This window comes from Plecotus auritus (assembly GCF_963455305.1).
Source record: "Plecotus auritus genome assembly, chromosome: 3".
NCBI classification, from domain to species: domain Eukaryota; kingdom Metazoa; phylum Chordata; class Mammalia; order Chiroptera; family Vespertilionidae; genus Plecotus; species Plecotus auritus.
Window position 1 is genome coordinate 184,890,986 of NC_137772.1, and position 21,250 is coordinate 184,912,235.

Sequence of the window (21,250 nt, forward strand, 5' to 3'; positions counted from 1 at the left end):
GATTGACAGCAATACAATCACAGTAGGAAACTTTAATACCCCACTATCACCATTGGACAAATCCTCTAAACAAAAATCAGCAAAGAAACATCAATCCTAAATGACTCATTAGACCAGATGGAATTAATTGACATCTTTAGAATATTTCAACCGAAAGCCACAGAATATACATTCTTCTCAAGTGCACATGGGTCATTTTCAAAGATAGACCATATGTTGGGTCATAGGCAAAGTCTCTTCAAACTCAAAAAGATAGAAATCATATCAAGCATCTTCTCAGATCACAGTAGCATAAAACTGGAAATCAATTACAATAAAAAGAATCCAAAAAAATCAAACACATGGAGACTAAACAGCATGCTATTAAACGATGACTGGGTTACCAGAGAGATCAAAAAAGAAATAAAAAACATCATGGCAACAAATGAGAATGAAAACACAACAATCCAAAATCTTTGGGACACAGCGAAAGCAGTCTTGAGAGGGAAGTTCATAGCTCTACAAGCCTACTGAAAAAAAACAAGAAACAATGGTAACAGATTACCTAACCCTACAACTCAAAGAATTAGAAAGAGAGCAACAAGAAAAGCCCAGTGTAAGCAGAAGGAAGAAAATAATAAAGATCAGAGACCAAAAAAAACAATACAAAAGATCAACAAAACCAAGAGCTGGTTCTTTGAAAGCATAAACAAGATTGATGAACCTCTAGCCAGGTTCACCAAGATGCAAAGAGAGAGGACCCAAATAAACAAAATCAGAAATGAAAGAGGAGAAATAACAACAGACCCCACAGAAATACAAAGGATTGTTAAAAAATATTATGAACAACTCTATTCCAACAAACTGGACAACCTGCAGGAAATGGACATATTCCTAGAAAAATATAACCTTCCAAAATGCAATCACGAAGAATCTAAACATCTCAATAGACCAATAACTATGGAAGAAATTGAAGCAGTCATCAAAAAGCTTCCAGCAAACAAAAGCCTGGGGCCAGATGGCTTCACAGGGGAGTTTTACCAAACATTCAAGGAAGAACTAAAACCTATCCTCCTCAGACTATTCCAAAAAATTCAAGAGGAAGGAACACTTCCAAGCTCATTCTATGAAGCCAGCATCACCCTAATACCAAAACCAGATAAAAACAACACAATGAAAGAGAATTACAGGCCAATATCCCTCATGAACATAGATGCCAAAATCATCAACAAAATTCTAGCAAGTCAGATCCAGCAGTACATCAGAAAGATCATACACAATGACCAAGTAGGATTTATCCCAGTAATGCAAGATGGTACAATATCCGCAAATCAATAAACGTGATACATCACATAAACAAATTGAGAGATAAAAATCACATAGTCATATCAATTGATGCAGAAAAAGCATTTGACAAAATCCAACACCCTTTCTTGATAAAAACTCCCAACAAGGTGGGAATAGAAGGATCATACCTCAACATAATAAAAGCCATATATGATAAACCCACAGCTAACATCATACTCAATGGGCAAAAACTAAAACCATTTCCCCTAAGAACAGGAACAAGACAGGATGCCCACTCTCACCACTCCTGTTCAACATAGTACTGGAAGTATTAGCCATTGCAATTAGACAAGAAGAAGAAATAAAAGGCATCCAAATTGGAAAAGAAGAAGTAAAGCTGTCCTTATTTGCAGATGACATATTGTACATAAAAAACCCGAAAGACTCCATCAAAAAACTAATAGACTTAATAAATGAATTCGGCAATGTAGCAGGATATAAAATTAACACCAAGAAATCTATGGAATTTCTATACACCAATAGTGAACTTACAGAAAGAGAGACTAAAAAAGCAACCCCATTTACCGTCACACCAAAAAAATTAAAATACCTAGGAATAAACTTAACTAAGGAGGTAAAAGACCTATACGTGGAAAACTACAGGACACTGAAAAAAGAGATAGAGGAAGATGTAAACAGATGGAAGAACATACCATGTTCATGGATTGGGAGAATCAACCTCATTAAAATGTCCATACTACCCAAAGCAATCTATAGATTCAATGCACTCCCCATTAAAATACCAATGGCATATTTCACAGACCTAGAAAGAACTTTCCAACAATTCATCTGGAATACAAAAGACCCCGAATAGCCACAGCAATTCTGAGAAAGAAGGACAAAGTAGGTGGGATCTCAATATCAGATTTCAAGCTGTACTACAAAGCCACTGTTCTCAAAACAGCCTGGTACTGGCACAAGAACAGACATACAGACCAATGGAATAGAATAGAGAATCCAGATATCGACCCAAACCACTATGCTCAATTAATATTTGACAATGGAGGCATGAACATACAATGGAGTCAAGACAGTCTCTTCAACAAATGGTGTTGGTAAAATTTGACAGATACATGCAAAAAAATGAAACTAGACCACCAACTTACTCCATACACAAAAATTAACTCAAAATGGATACAGGACTTAAACGTAAGATGGGAAACCATAAAAATACTAGAGGAATCCACAGGCAGAGAAATCTCAGACATATGCCAAAACAATTTCTTCACCGATACCGCTCCTAGGGCAATGGAAGCTAAAGAGATAATAAACAAATGGGACTACATCAAAATAAAAAGCTTTTGCACAGCAAAAGAAACCATCAACAAAACAACAAGAAAGCCCACTGTATGGGAGAACATATTTGCAATGTTATCACTGATAAAGGTTTAATCTCCAACATCTACAGGGAACTTATACAACTTAATAAAAGGAAGATAAATGATCCAAAAAAAAAAATGGGCAAAGGACCTAAATAGAATCTTTTCGAAACAAGATAGAAGGAAGGCCAAGAGACATATGAAAACATGCTCAAAGTCACTAATTATCTGAGAGATGCAAATCAAAACGACAATGTGGTACCATCTCACACCTGTCAGAATGACAACCATCAACAAATCAACAAACTACAAGGGCTGGCGAGGATGCAGAGAAAAAGGAACCCTCGTGCACTTCTGGTGGGAATGCAGACTTGTGCAGCCACTGTGGAGAACAGTGTGGAGTTTCCTCAAAAAAACTAAAAATGGAGCTCCCATTTGACCCAGTAATCCCACTTCTAGGATTATATCCCAAGAAACTAGAAACACCAACCAGAAAGGATATATGCACCCCTATATTCATAGAAGCACAATTCACCATAGCTAAGATTTGGAAACAGCCTAAATGCCCATCAGCAGATGAGTGGATTAGAAAACTATGGTACATCTACACAATGTAATACTACACTGCTATAAAAAAGAAGGAATTCCTACCATTTGCAGCAGCATGGATGGGCCTGGAGAGCATTATGTTAAGTGAAATAAGCCAGGCAATGAAAGAAAAATACCACATGATCTCAATCATTTATGGAAAATAAAGAACATTATAACCTGATGAATAAAAAGATAGATACAGAGGCAGTAAAGCACCGAAGAGACTGTCAAATTACAGCGGGAAGGCTGGGGAGTGTTGGGGAGGGGGGGAGATAGATCAACCAAAGGACTTATATGCATGCATATAAGCACACCAATGGACACAAGACACTGGGGGGTGGGGGGGAATGAGGGCATGTGACAGGGGGTATGGGAGACTGGGGGAAGGTCAATGGGGAAAAAAAAGGAGATATATGTACTAATATATGTAATATTTTAAACAATAATATATATATAATAAATTAAAAAAATAAAACCCGTAAAAAAATAAATAAATAAAATAAAATAAAATAAAATATACAATCTTTGGTCTATTCCAACACAGTCTTGCTTGGCTTTCCATTGTTAGGTAGCATCCATAGCATCATTTAGATCCAAGAAACTTGTTACATGGTCTCCCGTAGGTGAGGTGAGGAGGTGTGTGACCCCATCCTTCAACACTGTGGATTCTCCTCCTATCCATGCTACCCCTACCTCCCCCTTTCAGAAACTTCACCTTCCAAGGGATTTCTTGCTCAATGCTGTAAGCCTTTGACGGGGATGGGCGGGGGGGGGGGGGGGGGGGGGGAGGTCCTTGAATATAGGGAAAAATGTTTTACAATAAACTTTTGTTGGGAATAATCTAATATGCTCCACTGTAGAGAGCAGTGTCTATCTTCTTCACACTTCTTGCCTAAAGAAGGTGTGTAATAAACAATTGATGAATGAAGGGTAAATGAATGAATGATCAAACGAGTGAATGAGTGACTGAATGAATGAGTGAACAAATAGCTCTTACTTGTCTAAATTTGCAGCTATAAATGATCCCAATAAACAACCCAAAGATGTAAAATTTCCTTTTGCATATGTTACATTTTTCACAAGCAAAATGCCATTGGGAACAATATGTATTCACTTCTCTGTGCTAAAGGAAAGTCCCATTAAGAACAAAGAACACAAAAGTTAATGACCAGACATAGTTTTTAAATGTCACAAAACAAAGTTATCGAAAAAAATTTTCCTAGAAACAGATTTTCCTTTGGAACATTTTTTCTTAACTAATTATGGCTAAATAAGTGGTTTCATCTACAAAGCAATTATGATGCAAACGGCAGTAACATAGCTTGTAAAACAGCTATCAAGATAGGCTGCAGATGTGCTGAAAGGTAATTTCTTCTTTTCATTTTGAAAGCTGCGGTTTAAGCTCATTAAATATATATGTATGTACATACATAAATGTACTTCTTAAAGACAGTAAAGCATAAACTTCTAAATTACTGTTCAAGCATCTAACTTTTTATTTCCCTTTTTTAAAAACTAGTGGTTTGTATCAGTTCTATAATTTAAAAGTAAAAAAATGTCTCTTGGTTTGAATTCGTAAGTAGTCATCAAAAATCTACAACTTAACCAATTGTACAACTGTATTGCATTATTATTAAAATAATATCGCCTGACATTTTACCTCAAATATTAGTTTTCTTATTCAATTAGATAATATACTTCTGAACTGAAAGCTCTCTATAAATGTAAATCATTAATGCCCTGGCCAGTGTCCCAGTGGTTAGAGCATCAGCCCCACTGAAGGATCTTGGATTCGATTCCTGGTCAAGGGCACATACCTGGGTTGCAGGTTCAATCCCCAGCCCCCACTGGGGCATGGGTGGGAGGCAACCAATCAATGTGTTCCTCTCACATCCATGTCTCTCTCCCTCCCTCCCTTTCTCCTTTCCACTCTCTCTAAAAAAAAATCAATGGGAAAAATATCCTCAGGTAAGGGTTAACCCCCAAAAAAGTAAATCATTGATCCAAGAAAAAAAAATATCCTTGTATTTTACATAATTTTACTAGATTGACTTGGATTACAAATATAACGTATCAAGAAAAGGGTAGTCATATGTATAGAGAAATATTTAATACAGTTTTTTGACACATCTGTCATACTTACTGGTGAACACCAAGGACTTCCCAATCGCATCCAATATCCTGGGGTCCCGTTAAGCTTTGCATTGTATCTGGACAGATTTCTATTAATTTGCATAGCAGTGACCAACCCACCTGAAAGCAAGAAAGCCAAATGGTCACATTTCTTAAAACATGCTCATGGAACATTTTCAGTCAAACATGAATATCTTCATTCTTAGGACAGGTGACTAGTTTACTTTTAAATAGTTATTTTTAAACAAAATGATAATCTAACGTGCTTCCTAAGAAAAGCAAGTGATGTACTGACAATACATCTTGTTCCAAAAATCATACCAGAAGGTCACACAAAAAAATATTACAACATCTTTCTGAATGACAAAGGAAATGGACGTGCCTGTTGTCTAAATATTAAAAAGAGTAAAACACAAAAAATTGTTCTCAAGGGCATAGCAAGATTATGAAGTGCAAGAAAGGCTATACTCAGGCCTCAGTATCATTTAAGTCATATCTACCTGACAGAATTTCTTCTAAATATTTAGGATTTAAATAATAGGAAAAAATGAAGTGGCTTGGAATGGAGGATTAGGGGAAGTCGAAGATTTTTATGGCAAAGTGTGAGTTATCAGGAAAAACTGCATCCCAGGTAATGGACCTAGAGAAGCAGCATCATAGTTTGATGACAATATAACATCTGTTCCAGAAAAAAAGAGAAAGACAATATAAGATAGAGAGGAGGTAGAATCTGTCCAGGGAACCCTCTAGATTTCTTTAGAACATCTGAAAATGAGCTGATGATGTATAGACATCAAAAGTGTCCCTAGGCTCTTTCATATTTCCAAATGAAATACTATCTTACTGATGCATTTTTTTGTTTTTATTTTTATTTGGGGGGGGAGTTGTTTTCCTTTTTATTGAATGTATTCGGGTGACACTGGTTAACAAAATTATACAGGTTTCACGTGCACAATTCTACAGCACGTCATCTATACACTGTATGTGTGTGTTCACCACCCCAAGCCAGGTCTCTATCCATCACCATTTATCCCCCTTACACATTCCTCCACCTCCCCCAAGCCCCGACTCCCGGCAATCACTACACTGTTGTCTGTGTCCATGCGTTTTTTTTCTCTTTTTTCTTTTTTGCTCAATCCCTCCACTCCTCCAGCTCCTTAACCCCACCCCTCCAACAGCTGTTGGCCTGCTCTCTATCTATGAGTCAGTCTCTATTTTGCTTGTTAATTTTATTCATTAGATTCCACATATGAGTGATATGAAATAATGGCACTTGTCTTTCTCTGACTGGCTTATTTCACTGAGCATAATGCTCTCCAGGTCCATCCATACTTTTTAGATATATCTTCATTCTAAGACTGGATGCATAAGTGGAATTGAGGAATGCAGAGAGTTGAATGACAAGGATGAGACATTTCTGTGCATCTAATAAGGAATAATGGCACAACATTCTTGTTTACAGGAATAAGGGGTATTTCACAAGATAAAAATAATTACACAAGATCTCTTTACCATATCATTTCTGAATCTTTTCTGGATTAAGCATGAATTGCATTACTCCATCATTACTTCCTTTTACATACTTGCAAATTACTCAAAAAGACAGCAATTTCTGACAGCTATTTTTCCTATACTTAAGTAAGACACCCTCCTCCATATAAGCTGAACAGACATTGACAATGCAGCTGTCATAGAAACCGGCTATTTTTGTGCTTTCATAAAATACATTGAGACTTTTCCCCCAAGTATTTAATAATATTTGAAACAGCTTCCAGTGGAAAATAAATCATTAATCACATAGGATGCTATATTCATTTCTGTAGCTGCATGGCTTCCTCAAGGAGAAAACCTGTTTTGTTTTGGTTGGTGAAGCAGGAGCATCAGAAATTGCTTTGCAAAAAGATTGAGGCAATGAGGCTGCTGTGATTAAAAGGAATTGCTGGCCTTAGCTGGTTCAGCTCAGTGGATAGAGCGTCGGCCTGCAGACTGAAGGGTCCAGGGTTCAATTCTGGTTAAGGGCACATGCCCAGTTTGCAGGCTCAATCCCCAGTAGGAGGCATGCAGGAGACAGCCAGTCAATGATTCTCACTCATCATTGATGTTTCTATTTCTCTCCCCCTCTCCCTTCCTCTCTGAAATAAATAAAAATAAGGACACATATGTAACACCGTAATCAATAAAGAAATTAAAAATAAATTAATTAATTAAAATAAAATAAAATAAATAGAATTGCTGGCCCTAAAACATGGGTAGCAAATGATCTATTAATCTGTTCAATTAAAAGCATATCTTTCAAAGAGAGAAGATTTCCATCCTATACAGTTATAATACAACTAGAGGCTTGGTGCAGGGATTCGTACAGCAGTGGGGTCCCTCGGCCTGGCCTGCGGGGATCAGGCCGAAACCAGCTCTCTGACATCCCCCGAGGGGTCCTGGATTGCAAGAGGGTGGTTCTCGGGTGATGCACCTCGGAATCAGGCTCCCTCCTCTCTGATTCCCAGTGGGTCACCCAAGAACCGCAGCTGCCAAGTCACCGCAGCTCAGCAGCTCCTGCATTGAGCGTCTGCCCCCTGGTGGTCAGTGCACATCATAGCTATCAGTCAAATGGTTGGACGGTTGCTTAGGCTTTTATATATATAGGTCAGATTGGGAGTTCCACTTTATTATAATTAGTCTATAAACTCAAAGGTCTAATTAATGCACAGTGGGAAAGAGTGTAGGGGATTAAAGAAAATTTTAGGCCCCTTCATTAATTTTATTCCCTTATCTCAAAGGTTGAAACTGGGTGGATAAAGACAAGTAATGTAAAATTGAGGAGCATAGAGAATGATCAGATGACTGGCAGAAAAAGAAAAGTAATTAGGACAGCTAGCCTAACGTCCAATTCCCTAACGACTGTCATTTGTTAAGGTGCATGAATAAAATATGAAAAGACCTTGAAAATAAAAATTCAGAATCTGAACTATCATGTTAAATGAATTTTTGAAACAAACTTTAATATTTTATTATGAAGAGTAATTTACCTGAACTCCTTTAATTCAACATTAAGAGCTTTTCATTCAGCACTTCCAGCTAATTCAACATACAAAGCATGAAAGGATATCTATATTAGTTGCAAAAGTAATATAAAAAGATGCAAAGAAAAAAAACACTTCCTTTTAAGTGGAGTATTAAAATATCAGTGAGAGACCCCCTTTCTGCAGTCCTTTGATAAGACTGATGATAATTAAAATTGATAATGTCATTGTGTCTAGCGTGGCCACAATATCTGCACCAAATGACTGTGATTTTTACTTGCATGAAAAGCTTGTGAATTCAGACAGCTAGTGGGCTGTCTGATGGGAAGATATTCTTACGTGTGTGAAGACTTGAGTCCTGGCTCTGTCACTGCTTAGGCAGTTCCTAAAATAAAAAAGTAGGTGGTGGGTTTGTCCCAGGCTCCCCTTGGTTCTCAAGTCTAGCACTGCCTCCTCTGGATTCTGCGGACCAAAGCCCAGCCCAGCCAGGGTCCAATGGTTCTGAGTGGCACCCAACAGAGGTGGCTCTACCAAGCACAGAATTCAAGGAATGGAGAGTGCCGGACAAGGACTTTTGAACACCAAAGAACAGGCAAGTAAGAGGGGATGATGTGGGTGGAAAGCTCAAAGGGCCAGAGCTAAAAAATGACTCATATTTCATGGACGAAATTCAGATACTGGATGCTAAAAAGAACAGTGTCTTTATCATGCCTCCATCTTTTCATAGTTTATTAGCTGACAGCCTGAACATCAATAGTCAGATGGTAAATATTTCAGTTGAAGAAAAACAAAAAAGCCATTTATCCCAGATATAAATGCCCTTATATAAAAGAAGCTAGGTATGTGTTCACCTAGATGAGACTAGCTGCATACAGAGATAGGCAGGAGCTAGAGATTTAGACATCCAGATAATTCTTACAGGTGTCTAGCCTCACAAGTAGGTATTATGACTGCACCAAGAGTTCAAAGTTCAATTCTCTTTACCTCAGGACCTTAAATGCAAATGACAACACTGATTTCAGTTCTCTAAATCTCTAAATTTACAAAGGAAGTTAACATGTTAGGAGGTATTTGTTTTGACTGGTTATCATCCTTAATTATCTCCTAAGGGCTCCTTTTGTTAAAAAATATATCTAATAGATCTAGCAAATTTCTGGCTTTCCAATGGTGCACATGCTAAGTTTCACTTCTACATTCGTTTTTATGTTTAACAGTTGAAAAGTACAAATCTGAGCTTATAGAGGAATCATAAACCATGGCTTTGCTTGGATACTACAAAATATACTACAACTAAAGACAGAAATCTGTCTTGAAATTTAAAAAAGCTTAACCCTATGAAAATTTGTGAGTTACCTCATTTTATTAATTTATTATTAATTTTATTACTGTTTTCACAAATTATTCACAATGCTGTCATCTGGAGCCTGCTGTACACTGGAAAGATTGTTGGGATAACTTTTACTTAAAATACTGATGAACTCAGATAGCCAATAACAGAACTAAACCTCAACCATTTATTATTCACATTCCCCCACCACCCATATTGTCAGTCAACTGTATAAAGTTACTTCTTCAAGACAGTTAGGGAGCACAGTTAGGGAGTCCTTTAACACCGTTAACTTTTGATAATGATTTGACAATCCTTCTCCATCTTAAAATCACAGTCAGGGTTTATCAAGGCAAATCTCAGAAATGACTCATAGCTCTAGGTATGCAACGTTGACAGGAAAACATCCATTTCCAAAGAGAAGGAGAAATGGGTAACATGAAAACTTTACCTGCTGCACACACGCCACTCTCACATAGGAGTCCAAGACGATCAACAGAGGCACGTGGACATTTTTGCCTTGAAATAACTTGGCGGCTGGAAAAGAAGGGGGTGGGGGCAATTAAAAAACAGCAAAGTCACCATTCACAGTGGCACCCTTTTCAGTCTGAAAAGTGGGAAGAAAGCAAAAGGAGTCACCGCAAGCCCTTCCTAGGATTCTCAGCTGCTTTCTGCGCTAAGGAGTGGAGTTCGTGGTTTCCCAAGAGTCCAGGTTTGCGCAAAGAGCGGAGGAGAAAGTTTGCAAAAGAGGAGCGGGGGTTGGGAGGGAGTGGGAGACCAAGGAACAGTTGCAAATGATTACCGTGGTCAGCGTAGGTGAACACCTGCATATCCTCCAGAATTTGGACCAGCGTCTCTATCTGCTTTCCTTCCTGGAGATTGTTCAGCCTGACTATCAACTTCTTCAAAGTTTCCTCGTCCTCCTCCTCGCACCCCTGACAGCTGCCACTGGCCATGATGGACCCTGCTCCCAGCAGGCCTCCCCTCCTGCGCCAAGGCCGGCTGCTCCCCGGGCCGCTGCTCCCAGGCCACCGCTCCGGGGCGAGCACAGCTCACTGCCCGCAGCCCGAGCGCCCCGCACGCCCCATGCGCACCCACGCCCGCCTGTTTATGCGGAGGGCGGCGACTCCCCACCCAGCTCGCCCTGCCCTCCCTGAGCCTCCTCCTCCTGCTTCCTCCTCCCCCACCCAGGCCCCAAGACGGAGCTCAGTGGCCTGCGAGAGTCTCGCTGAGGCTGGGCGCCCAGCGGAACCGTGGCGAGCAGCACAGACACGGCTTGAGCGGGGCCCCGGCCTGGATGACCCTGACCGTGATCCCCTCGCGGGCCAAGGCGGACCGAATCCCAGTGGCAGGGGCGCAGCGCGGCCTGGAATCGCGCAAGAAACGGACTCAGCGGACCCGGCCCGCCGAGTCCCCAGGCCTGGAGCCTGGGCAGCGGCCAGAAGAGGTGCGGGGTCTGCCACTGGGCCGGCCACCCGCTCCACCCCGCCAGCCTGGGCTCCCTCAGCCCCGCCAAAGGTCTGGGAATTAGGAAGAGGAAAAATGAAAGCTGCCTCCTATCTTCAGATCTAAGAATAGAAATCTGGGCGTTGGGAAAAGAGGACACCGCCCAGTTGGCCCCTTTTTGGAAAACATTCTCTTTAGAGTTCCCCCTGTAGGAAGATGAGTAATTTCCCCTCAAGGATGGAGAGAGATTTTTGCAAAAAAAAAAAAAATTAATTAATTTTGCAAGCCATCTGAATAAATACTTTTCTATGGTCGCTGTAGCCCTTTGTAAGGGAAGAAATTAAAAATAAAATGTTTTCCCTGATAGTTATTTGAAGCTCTGTTAGCTAAAACGCCACTAAAAATAACTTTTAAAATTTTGAGTTTCGCCAAAACCGGTTTGGCTCAGTGGATAGAGCGTCAGCCTGCGGACTGAAGGGTCCCGGGTTCGATTCTGGTCAAGGGCATGTAACTTGGTTGCGGGCACATCCCCAGTGGGAGGTGTGCAGGAGGCAGCTGATCGATGTTTCTCTCTCATCGATGTTTCTATCTATCCCTCTTCCTTCCTCTCTGTAAAAAAACCAATAAAATATATTTTTAAATAAAAAAAAAAAAAAATAAAATAAAATAAAATAAAATTTTGAGTTTGCACTCAGGAGATTCCTGACCATTGGGGCACAAGAGAAACACAGGGTAACCTGAAGTGAAAAGGTGATAGATGCAAACCTAAATTAACATTGTTCTCTTGGTACTCAAAATTATGAGTACGCCCAGCTAGAACCCTAAAGTTAAAAACAGTAGGAAAGCAATGTGAGAAACCTACAAAGAAACACTGTAGACCAGGGCTAAACAAGGCATCTATTGCCTTCAGATGGTTTGTCCCGGGGGTCATTTACAAAATAGAGGATTGGACTGGGAAGCTGAGTATTTCACATTTGTTTTCAATTCTGTTACCTCATCCTGATGGCGATACTGGAATGGATAAGACAGCTACTTATCTTTTACTAATGAAGCAATGGAGATATAGAGGTGATAGAAGAGCATCCTTGGAGTCACACAGATAAGTTGAGGGCCATGACTTAAACCCCAGGTACATCTCCTAAAGGCCACCTGAAGGTTCTTTGCACTCTACCATTTTAACCAAAATGAGCAAGATTGGTTGTTGGGGAGCACACAAGACTTGGTTGGAAAGTTTGTAAGGAGGACATTCCAAGAAAAGGAAAGTGCTGAAGGCAGCATACCCTATTTATCGGAATTTGACTTAGGGAAATTCTTGTATTTTAGTCAATCAATTAATTATTCCTTGAACTTTTCAAACAAATCTGTGCACATGCAGACCCCCGGCTGTATACTGGAATCCTTATGCTTAATCTTTATGTTTCCTTGCTTAAAGGACACATGTGTCCTTTCAATATTACTTACCCTACTGATTGTGTCTAAAAGATAAACTTTATCTCAAATTGCTGTTACAATAAAAGCATAATGAGGCAGGCAATTGAGGATGTCTGGTTCCTTTATCCAGGCAGCCCCTTAGCCCTCTCTTTCACAGCAAACACTGTGTCAGAGTAATCCCGCCATCCATCGCTCAGAGTCTGCTGGTCAGCCCTGGCAGTTGGTAAGAGTGCAAATTTAAATTCAACCTGGATATCATTAATGTGTTTTGTTGTCCTAAAGACTTTTTATCTTTTACAGATGCATGCTAAAATATTTCTAATTGGAATGCTAGAATGTTTAGGATTAGCTTCAAAGTAATCCAGTGCTGGGATTACACACTGGAAATGGGAAGAAGTGGAGATGAAACAAAACCAACTTTTGAATTGATAATTGTTTGAAGAAAAGGGATGGGTTCATGTGGGCTACTGTACTGTTTCCTCTGTGTAAAATTTTTCATAATGAAAACTAGACACAAAAAAAAACTTTCAGCCTTCTCATCTTTATCGTACTTGAAGTATATCCTTTCCTTTCTGTTTTCTGAACATGTTTCAACTTCTGACAAACGAATCAAGCAATCCTAGTAATTCTCCCTTTCATGACACCTTCCTCCGCGTCAGTTTCTCCTTCCCAGTCTCCTGGATTATTATCTTGCAAAAAATCAAAACGTAGCTTCCTCCCAAAGAGAATTAAATCTAAGTAAAAAGGTGTCCCCTCTTTTTCTCAATTCATTCATCCATCTATTGTCTATGTATTGTCCACTCTCTCTTAGCCCGACTGGGAGTAGGCAATGTAGGAACCCGAGTTCTCTGTTGGGACCACTCTCCCACACTACTGCAGTCTGAGGTCAAAGTATCCCCTTAGCTTTCAAAAATGTTTAATTGATTGACTAAAATACAAGACATTAATTCTTCAGGTAATTAACAAGACTGAAAAGGAAGGATACAGAGACAAATTCATGATACAGGTAGTGTTCAGTGGAGAATTAAATAGTGCCAGAACACTTGGCTAATTTCCTGGGAAGAAAAAAAAAATAAAATGAACATTGCTAATTATAGCAAATACCCAAACAAATTCCAGATGGATTGAAAATTAAATGAAAATAATTTTAAATAGAAAATGTAGATTAGTGGTTATTTAATTTTGGCATAGGAAACATAACAGCTAAGAAAGAAACCACAGAAGATTAGTATATGTGACTCCATAAAAATTTAAATTTTCTGCAGTCAAAGAAAAAAATAAATGAAACAAAAGCAAATGGAAAACTGAACAAGAAAAAGATTGCAATACATATGGCAAAAATTAAGTAACCTTGATCTCTCAAAAGTTCTTACAAATCACTGGGTAGAGGAGATACTCCACAGATACCCCAGGAGAAAAATGGGTGAAAGTTTTGAATAGGAAATTTGCTGTGAATGGACAATAAGTATAAGAAAAGTATGTTCATATACAGTATGAATACAGTATGTTCAATATACAAAATTTGTGTACCTAAACATCAGTAACAGTTCTAAAATGTCATTTTATGTGTGTATACAATAAAAACAATGAGAGAGAGAAAACTTGGAAATCAATCCCACAAAATATTTTCAAAATCTTTTATGAAGAAATTATTAAACTATATTAACAGGTATTAACAAGATGCAAATAAATAGGCCATATCAATTAATGAAATAAAATACAAAAAAAAGTCAGTTCTTCATAAAATAATACAAAATAATGAAAATCCAATGGAATCCTCAGCAAAAAATAATAATAATAATAATAATTTATGTAGATTTCAGCAAGAGTGGAGAGCCTAGAATAGTCAAGACATTATTGAAGAAAAACAAAGGGTTATAACAGCCCAATCAGACATTGACTCAGGGGTCTCTACTAGTGTTTATCAATTTCCCAGAGGATGAAAAAGTACGTGATGATGTCTTCCTGTGAATTAGAAAATGTGCCCCTCCTTGCAGACAGACAGAGCCAGGGTGTACCAAGCAGGAGGCAGATTTCAGACACCACCTGTCCCTTCAGCTTGTTGGTCATGTGGATTATAGAGAGCAAGAAAGGGGGCCTTTGAGTCCACGGGCACATGGAACTATGCCAAATTTGCCATGTTCTCTGGGAGAAGGCTTCTTGGAAGAGAGCCATCCAGACTGCTCCTGATTTCCTCTGTCTTGAATTTTATATATTCTTTAAGTGTTCCATGATCAGTTATGGGACACCCTCAAAATCAAAGCCAAATCAGAGTATACAGAACTGGAAGTACTTCAAGGTATCTGAAACAGTTTAGGTTAATTCCAAAAGAAAAGGATCAGAAAGGGAACATTTTGACAGAGCGCTAGAATAAAAATGTGTTGACCGTTAAGGCAACCATCTTCTCTAAAAGGCATCTCAAGCCCTATTCATTCAGTAAATACTGTTTGATCACCTACTGGATAGTTATGAGCTAGTGAGATTAGTGCCTTTTCTTCTAGTATCTGCTGCCAAATATTGCCAAGATGAAAAGTTTACTTAGAGAATAATAGAATAGAATGGATAGAAAGGATACTCAAATATGTCAGTCTCTTAATGACAAATTTCTTCTGTGACTCCATTCAATTGCTGAAAATTGACAGAAATAAGCTGAAAAAGTTTATACTATGTTTACCATAGAAGATAACATTAATGTGTTAAAGTCTCTTAAAAATGAATTTTTAGAAGTTGAAAATTGGATAAAGGTCCTGGCCAGTGTTTTTCAGTGGTTAGAGCGTCAGCCTGCCCACCGAAGGGTAATGGGTTCAATTTCCCATCAAGGGCACATAACTGGGTTACAGGTTCCATCCCCAGCCTTCCTGGTCAGGGTGATGCTGGAGGCAACCAATCCATATGTCTCTCACATCTATGATTCTCTCTCTCTCTCTCTCTCTCCTCTCTCGTCTTTCTCCTCCTCCCTCCTACCCTTCCACTCTCTCTAAAAATCAATGGAAAAAATATCCTCAGGTGAGGATTAACAAAAAATTCCAAAACTAAAATTTTAAAACTGCATAAAGGAATCAAGGAATGCCTTGAGAAAAGATGTATAAGGCATCAAGGAATGTTCACCTTTATTTTTCTGATTTGAAGAATAAACAGAAGAAAATGACAGGACATTTTTATACAACAGGTTAGTACAAATGTTGCAATTGAAAGATGTCTCAATGCTAAAAAATAATTAACTAATACCAACATCCTTTAAGAATGTTTATAGCAAGCTCTCTGGACACAATGCTAAAAAAAGAACACTAAAAAAGGAAGTCACAGGGGATCCTTGCAATACAAAAATACACAGTTCACCATATTTCATAGTAGAGGTCTGGCAAAATAAGAGAAATAGAAAAGATGAAAAAGGTAACAGAAGTCTGCTGGCTGCAAAAGCTAAATCAGTTGTTTTTCATTGTTATACATTCTACATACATACATACACAACACACACACACACACACACACACACACTTTCTGTTTATAAATTATCCCAAAGAAAAGTAACAACTTTTTTCAAAGGTTAGACTCTTAAAGTCCTGAGCACTTGCTACAGCAACAAGAAGGAAAAAGAGAAACCATAGCTCGCCAGTGTCGAACGAATAACCACGAGAGAGTGACAGTGCTTCAATGGTATGTGATATTTCTTTGTGCTTCTGGCTCATGGGTATTATGTCAACATCCTGGGTGGACTCAAAGCCATTTTCCTCAGTGTTCAGCAAAGATTATGTAGGCCAGGAAGGATTTAGTGCCATAGTTTTAGATGGCTACATAGAAAATAAAAGGGGGACAGGCAATTGGAAATAAAAGGGGACAATTTACTGAGCATCTATGAATCCTACCTTATGCAAGATATTTTACATATAAATTTGTTTAGACACAACAACCCTAAGAGTTGATATGACTGCTATTTTTTTAAGAAATAGTGCTAGAAAAGTTATATGTTGCCTAAGTAAGAGGTGGAGCTGGGATTGAAACACATAACTGTATAACTTTGAAACAATTCTGACCAAGAAGGACTGGGCCATTAAAGGCATCACTCTGTGGATACAGAGAGATACACCAAGCAATGTGGCAGGTATGGGACCCAGAGCATAACAGCAATGGTTGTTAGAATTTGCTTTGGCTAAAAGCATAGCAAAACCACAAGTATACGTCTCTCTCACTTTAACTCATCACTTAAAAACAACAACATGAGAAGACTTGTTTTCAAAATTGAAAACTAAATTTGGGTTCCTACATGGTTAAGTGACACACCATAAAAGGCAATCCACATTTTGTTGGCCAGACTAGGGGTTCACAGAAACGCACAGCAAACAGCCATTTTTGGGAGTTGAGCCAACATCGGGCCCTTCATGTTCTTCCAGACATGCCTGGGTCCGCAGGAGGTATATCATATGTGCCCCCAAAATATTCCTTTGGTTACCAAGTAGAAACTAACTTTACTTTTTTCTGCTCTGCGTTGATTGGATTATAAACTCCATGATTCTCCGTGAGTTTTTCTCACTCCTATGTCCTCAGAGTTTAGCAAAGTTCCTTAATTCGCGAAGATAGTCAATGAGTATTTCGTAAATAGGGAATTGTGGGGAAGCATGAGACTTGATTGGAAAGCTTGTAAGGAGGATATTCCCAGAAAAGGGAAGGATGTAGAAGGCTACCTGCCCTGTTTATCAGAATTCCAATTTAGGGAAAACTTAGGGGAGTGTCAAAGGCGGCACCCCTAATTATTCCTTGACCTTTCCAAACAAGTCTGTGCATGTGCAAACCCCCAGGTGTTTACTGGAATCCTTACGCTTAATCCCTGGATGCCCTTGCCTAGAGGACAATGTAAACACATGTGTCCTCCCAAGATTACTCACCCTATTGATTGTATCTAAAAGATAAACTATCTCAAACTGTAATAAAAGCCTAGTGAGGCAGGCAATCAGGGGCTGCCTGGCTCCTTCAGCCAGGCCATCCCTTAGCCCTCTCTTTCACAGTGAAACAGTGTTGGAGTAATCATTCATCTATCACACAGGGTCTGCTGGCCAGCCCCAGCAGGGAATTGCCCGTTTCTGTCACAGCAAAAGCAAGATGACTGCAGCTGACCAACAATTTGTTTAAGCACAACAACCCTAAGAGGCTGCTATGGGTCCTATTTTTCAAGAAATAGTGTTAGTGCCCTAGCTGGTTTGGCTCAGTGGCTAGAGCGTCGGCCTGCAAACTGAAAGGTCCCAGGTTCGACCCCAGTCAGGGGCACATGCCAGGGTTTCGGGCTCGATCCCCAGTAGGGGCATGCAGGAGGCAATCAGTGGTTCTCTCTTATCGTTGATGTTTCTTTCTCTTTCTCCCTTCCCTTCCTCTCTGAAATAAATAAAAAAATACTTTTTAAAAAAGAAATAGTGTTAGAAAAGATATATATTACCTAAGAAAGAGGTGGAGCTGGGCAATTACTTAGGCACTATATAAGACAGAGGGCAGCATGCCTCCCCACTCCCCACCCCCCGCCCAATGGCTGAAGCCAGGGAGACCATCTCCCAGTCCCTCCAAATCTGTCCTTGCATGTGGCCAGATTCTGCTGATGCCAAAGCTGCTGGTGCCAAAGCTGCTGGTGCCCTCTGTATGCCATGTCTACCCCACAATGATGTCAATGATATAGTGATGTTAGTTTTCATTTACCTGATTTCTGCAGTTCTCTTTTTCATGTCTTGGGCTAGAGGACAATCTACATGACAGATACTGTGCTATTCTCAGAAACACCTCCTCACCCCTCTGAATTTTGTCCCATTGTCTTTGAAATAACCCTGTCTCCATAATTCCTTTTTCCTCTTGAATAACCATTTTTAACTGTATTACATATGTATTTATTATCATACATAAGCCTATCATGTAAATACATGCACACTAGTATGTATGTATATATACATATACGGAGTGGCCAGATTATTATGATCTCTGAATGCATAATAATAATAATTATATATATATATATATATATATATATATATATATATATATATATATATATAAATATATAGGCCCGGTGCATGAATTCGTGCATGGGTGGGGTCCAGCCAGCCTGGCCAGGGGGAGGGGACATGGGCGGTTGGCCGGCCTGCCTGCTGGTCGAACTCCTGGTCGAGGGGACAATTTTCATATTAGCCTTTTATTATATAGGCTATACACTGAGTGGCCAGATTATTATGCGTTCAGAGATCATAATAATCGGGCCACTCAGTATATATAATATACTAGAGGCCCAATGCATGAGATTTGTGCATGGGGCGGGGGGAATCCCTCAGCCCGGCCTGCACCCTCTCCAATTTGGGACCCCTTGGGGGATGTCCGACTGCCGGCATCCAGGACCACTGCTCCTAACCACTCACCTGCCTGCCTGTCTAATGCCCCTAACTGCACCCCTGCCTGCCTGATCACTCCTAACTGCCTCTGCCTGCCTGCCTGGTCGCCCCTAACAGCCCTCCCCTGCCAGCCTGGTCACCCCCAACATGCATATGGCTGGAGTCCCTCAGCCTGGCCTGTGCCCTCTCGCAGTCCAGGAGCCCTTGGGGGATGTCCTCGGGGAAGCAAGCCTAAGCCAGCAGTCAGACCTCCTTAGCTCTGCTACGGAGGCGGGAGAGTCTCCTGCCACTGCTGCTGTGCTTGCCAGCCGTGAACCCAGCTCAGGGCTTCTGGCTGATTGGCACTCCCCTTGTGGGAGTGCACAGGCCACCAGGGGGCAGCTCCTGCATGGAGCGTCTGCCCCCTGGTGATCAGTGTGCGTCATAGCGACTGGTCGTTCCACTGTTTGGTCGATTTGCATATTGGCCTTTTATTATATAACAACATATGTAGTACATATTGCCTATTTATTATCTATAATAACCTATAATAATAAAAGCATAATATGCTAATTAGACTGGACATACTTCTGGATGAAGCCAAGGATGCAAGGGAAGCCCAGGTCACAGGTGCCTGCCCGCAGCCAGAGGGAAGCCCAGGTCTTGGGTGCTGGTGGCCAGAGGGAAGCTCGGGTCCTGGGTGCCAGAGGGAACTCAGTGCCAGCAGCCGGGGGAAGGAAGGCCTACTCTTGTATGAATTTCGTGCATCGGGCCTCTAGTATAATATATAATTATATCATTGTATATATTATATAGTACATATTATATTACATACCATATAGTATAGATGTTATATATTGAAATATAATCACAATACTTATATTACATAATTATATATAACTAGAGGCCCAGTGCACAAAATTTGTGTATGGGGGTGTGTGTTCCTCAGCCCAGCCTGCACCCTCTCCAATCTGGAATCCCTCGAGGGATGTCCAACTGCCCATTTAGGCCCAATCCCACCGGGATCAGGCTTAAACGGGGAGTCGGACATCCCTCTCACAATCCAGGACTGCTGGCTCCCAACTGCTCACCTGCCTGCCTTCCTGATTGCCCCTACCTGCTTCTGCCTGCCAGCCTGATCACCCCCTAACCACTCCCCTGCCAGCCTTATTGATGCCTAACTGCTCCCCTGCCAGCCTGTTTGCCCCTAACTTCCCTCCCCTGCCAGCCTGATCACCCCTAACTGCCCTCCCCTGCAGGCCTGGTCACCCCCAACTGCTCTCCCCTGCAGGCCTGGGTCCCTCCCAACTGCCTTTCCCTGCAGGCCTGGTCACCCCTAACTGCTCTCCCCTGCAGGCCTGGTCACCCCCAACTGCCCTCCCCTGCTGGCCTGATTGCCCACAACTGCCCTGCCTTGCAGGCCTGGTCCCTCCCAACTGCCCTCCCTTGCAGGCCTGGTCCCTCCCAACTGCGCTCCCCTGCTGGCCATCTTGTGGCAGCCATCTTGTGTCCACATGGGAGCAGGATCTTTGACCACATGGGGGCAGCCATCTTGTGTGTTGGAGTGATGGTCAATCTGCATATTACTCTTTTATTAGATAGGATAGAGGCCTGGTGCATGGGTGGGGGCCAGCTGGTTTGCCCTGAAGGGTGTCCCGGATCAGGGTGGGGGTTCCCTTGGGGCGTGGGGCAGCCTGGGCGAGGGGTCTATGGTGGTTTGCAGGCCAGCCATGCCCCCTGGCGACCCAAGTGGAGGCCCTGGTATCTGGGGTTTATTTATCTTCTACAATTGAAACTTCGTAGCCTGGAGCGGAGCCAAGCCTTCTGCTTGTTCTGTGGCAGCAGCCATTTTTGGGGGGATTTATGTAATTGAAACTTTGTAGCCTTAAGCGAGGCCTGGGCCAGCCAGGGTGTGCGGAAAGCTTGGCTTCCTCCATCGCCAGGGGCAACCCTAGCCTCCTGCTCTTTCCAGCTCTGTGGCTGCCGCCATTTCTGTTTGGATTTATGTATCTTCTATCATTGAAACTTTGTAGCCTTGAGTGGAGGCCTAGGCCGGGAAGGGCAGGTGGAAAGCTCGGCTTCCTCCATTGCTGCGGAAACCCAAGCCTCCCTCCTGCTCTCTGTGGCCGTAGTCATCTTGGTTGGGTTTATTTGCATATTCACTCCTGATTGGCTGGTGGGCGTGGCTTGTGGTTGTAGCGGAGTGATGGTTAATTTGCATATTACTCTTTATTATATAGGATTTGTTATAATGTACTAGAGGCCCGGTGTATGAAAATTCATTCACTGGAGCGGGGTCCCTCAGCCTGGCCTGCTCCC

General features: G+C 41.0%; 1 protein-coding gene across 2 annotated transcripts in view; it reads right to left on the bottom strand.

Annotated features, from left to right (window-relative positions):
* Positions 1–10,834, bottom strand: part of LRRK2 (leucine rich repeat kinase 2) — a 151,883-nt gene extending 141,049 nt beyond the window's left edge. For both annotated transcript variants that reach the window (XM_080663052.1, XM_080663053.1), the window contains exons 1-3: positions 10,516–10,834; positions 10,165–10,250; positions 5,380–5,489 (exon numbers count right to left, since the gene is read on the bottom strand). In XM_080663052.1, the coding sequence (XP_080519178.1) occupies positions 5,380–5,489; positions 10,165–10,250; positions 10,516–10,669 (350 nt within the window). In that variant the 5' untranslated portion in view covers positions 10,670–10,834. The remainder of the gene's footprint in view (positions 1–5,379; positions 5,490–10,164; positions 10,251–10,515) is intronic.
* Between the last annotated feature and the right edge of the window lie 10,416 nt (positions 10,835–21,250).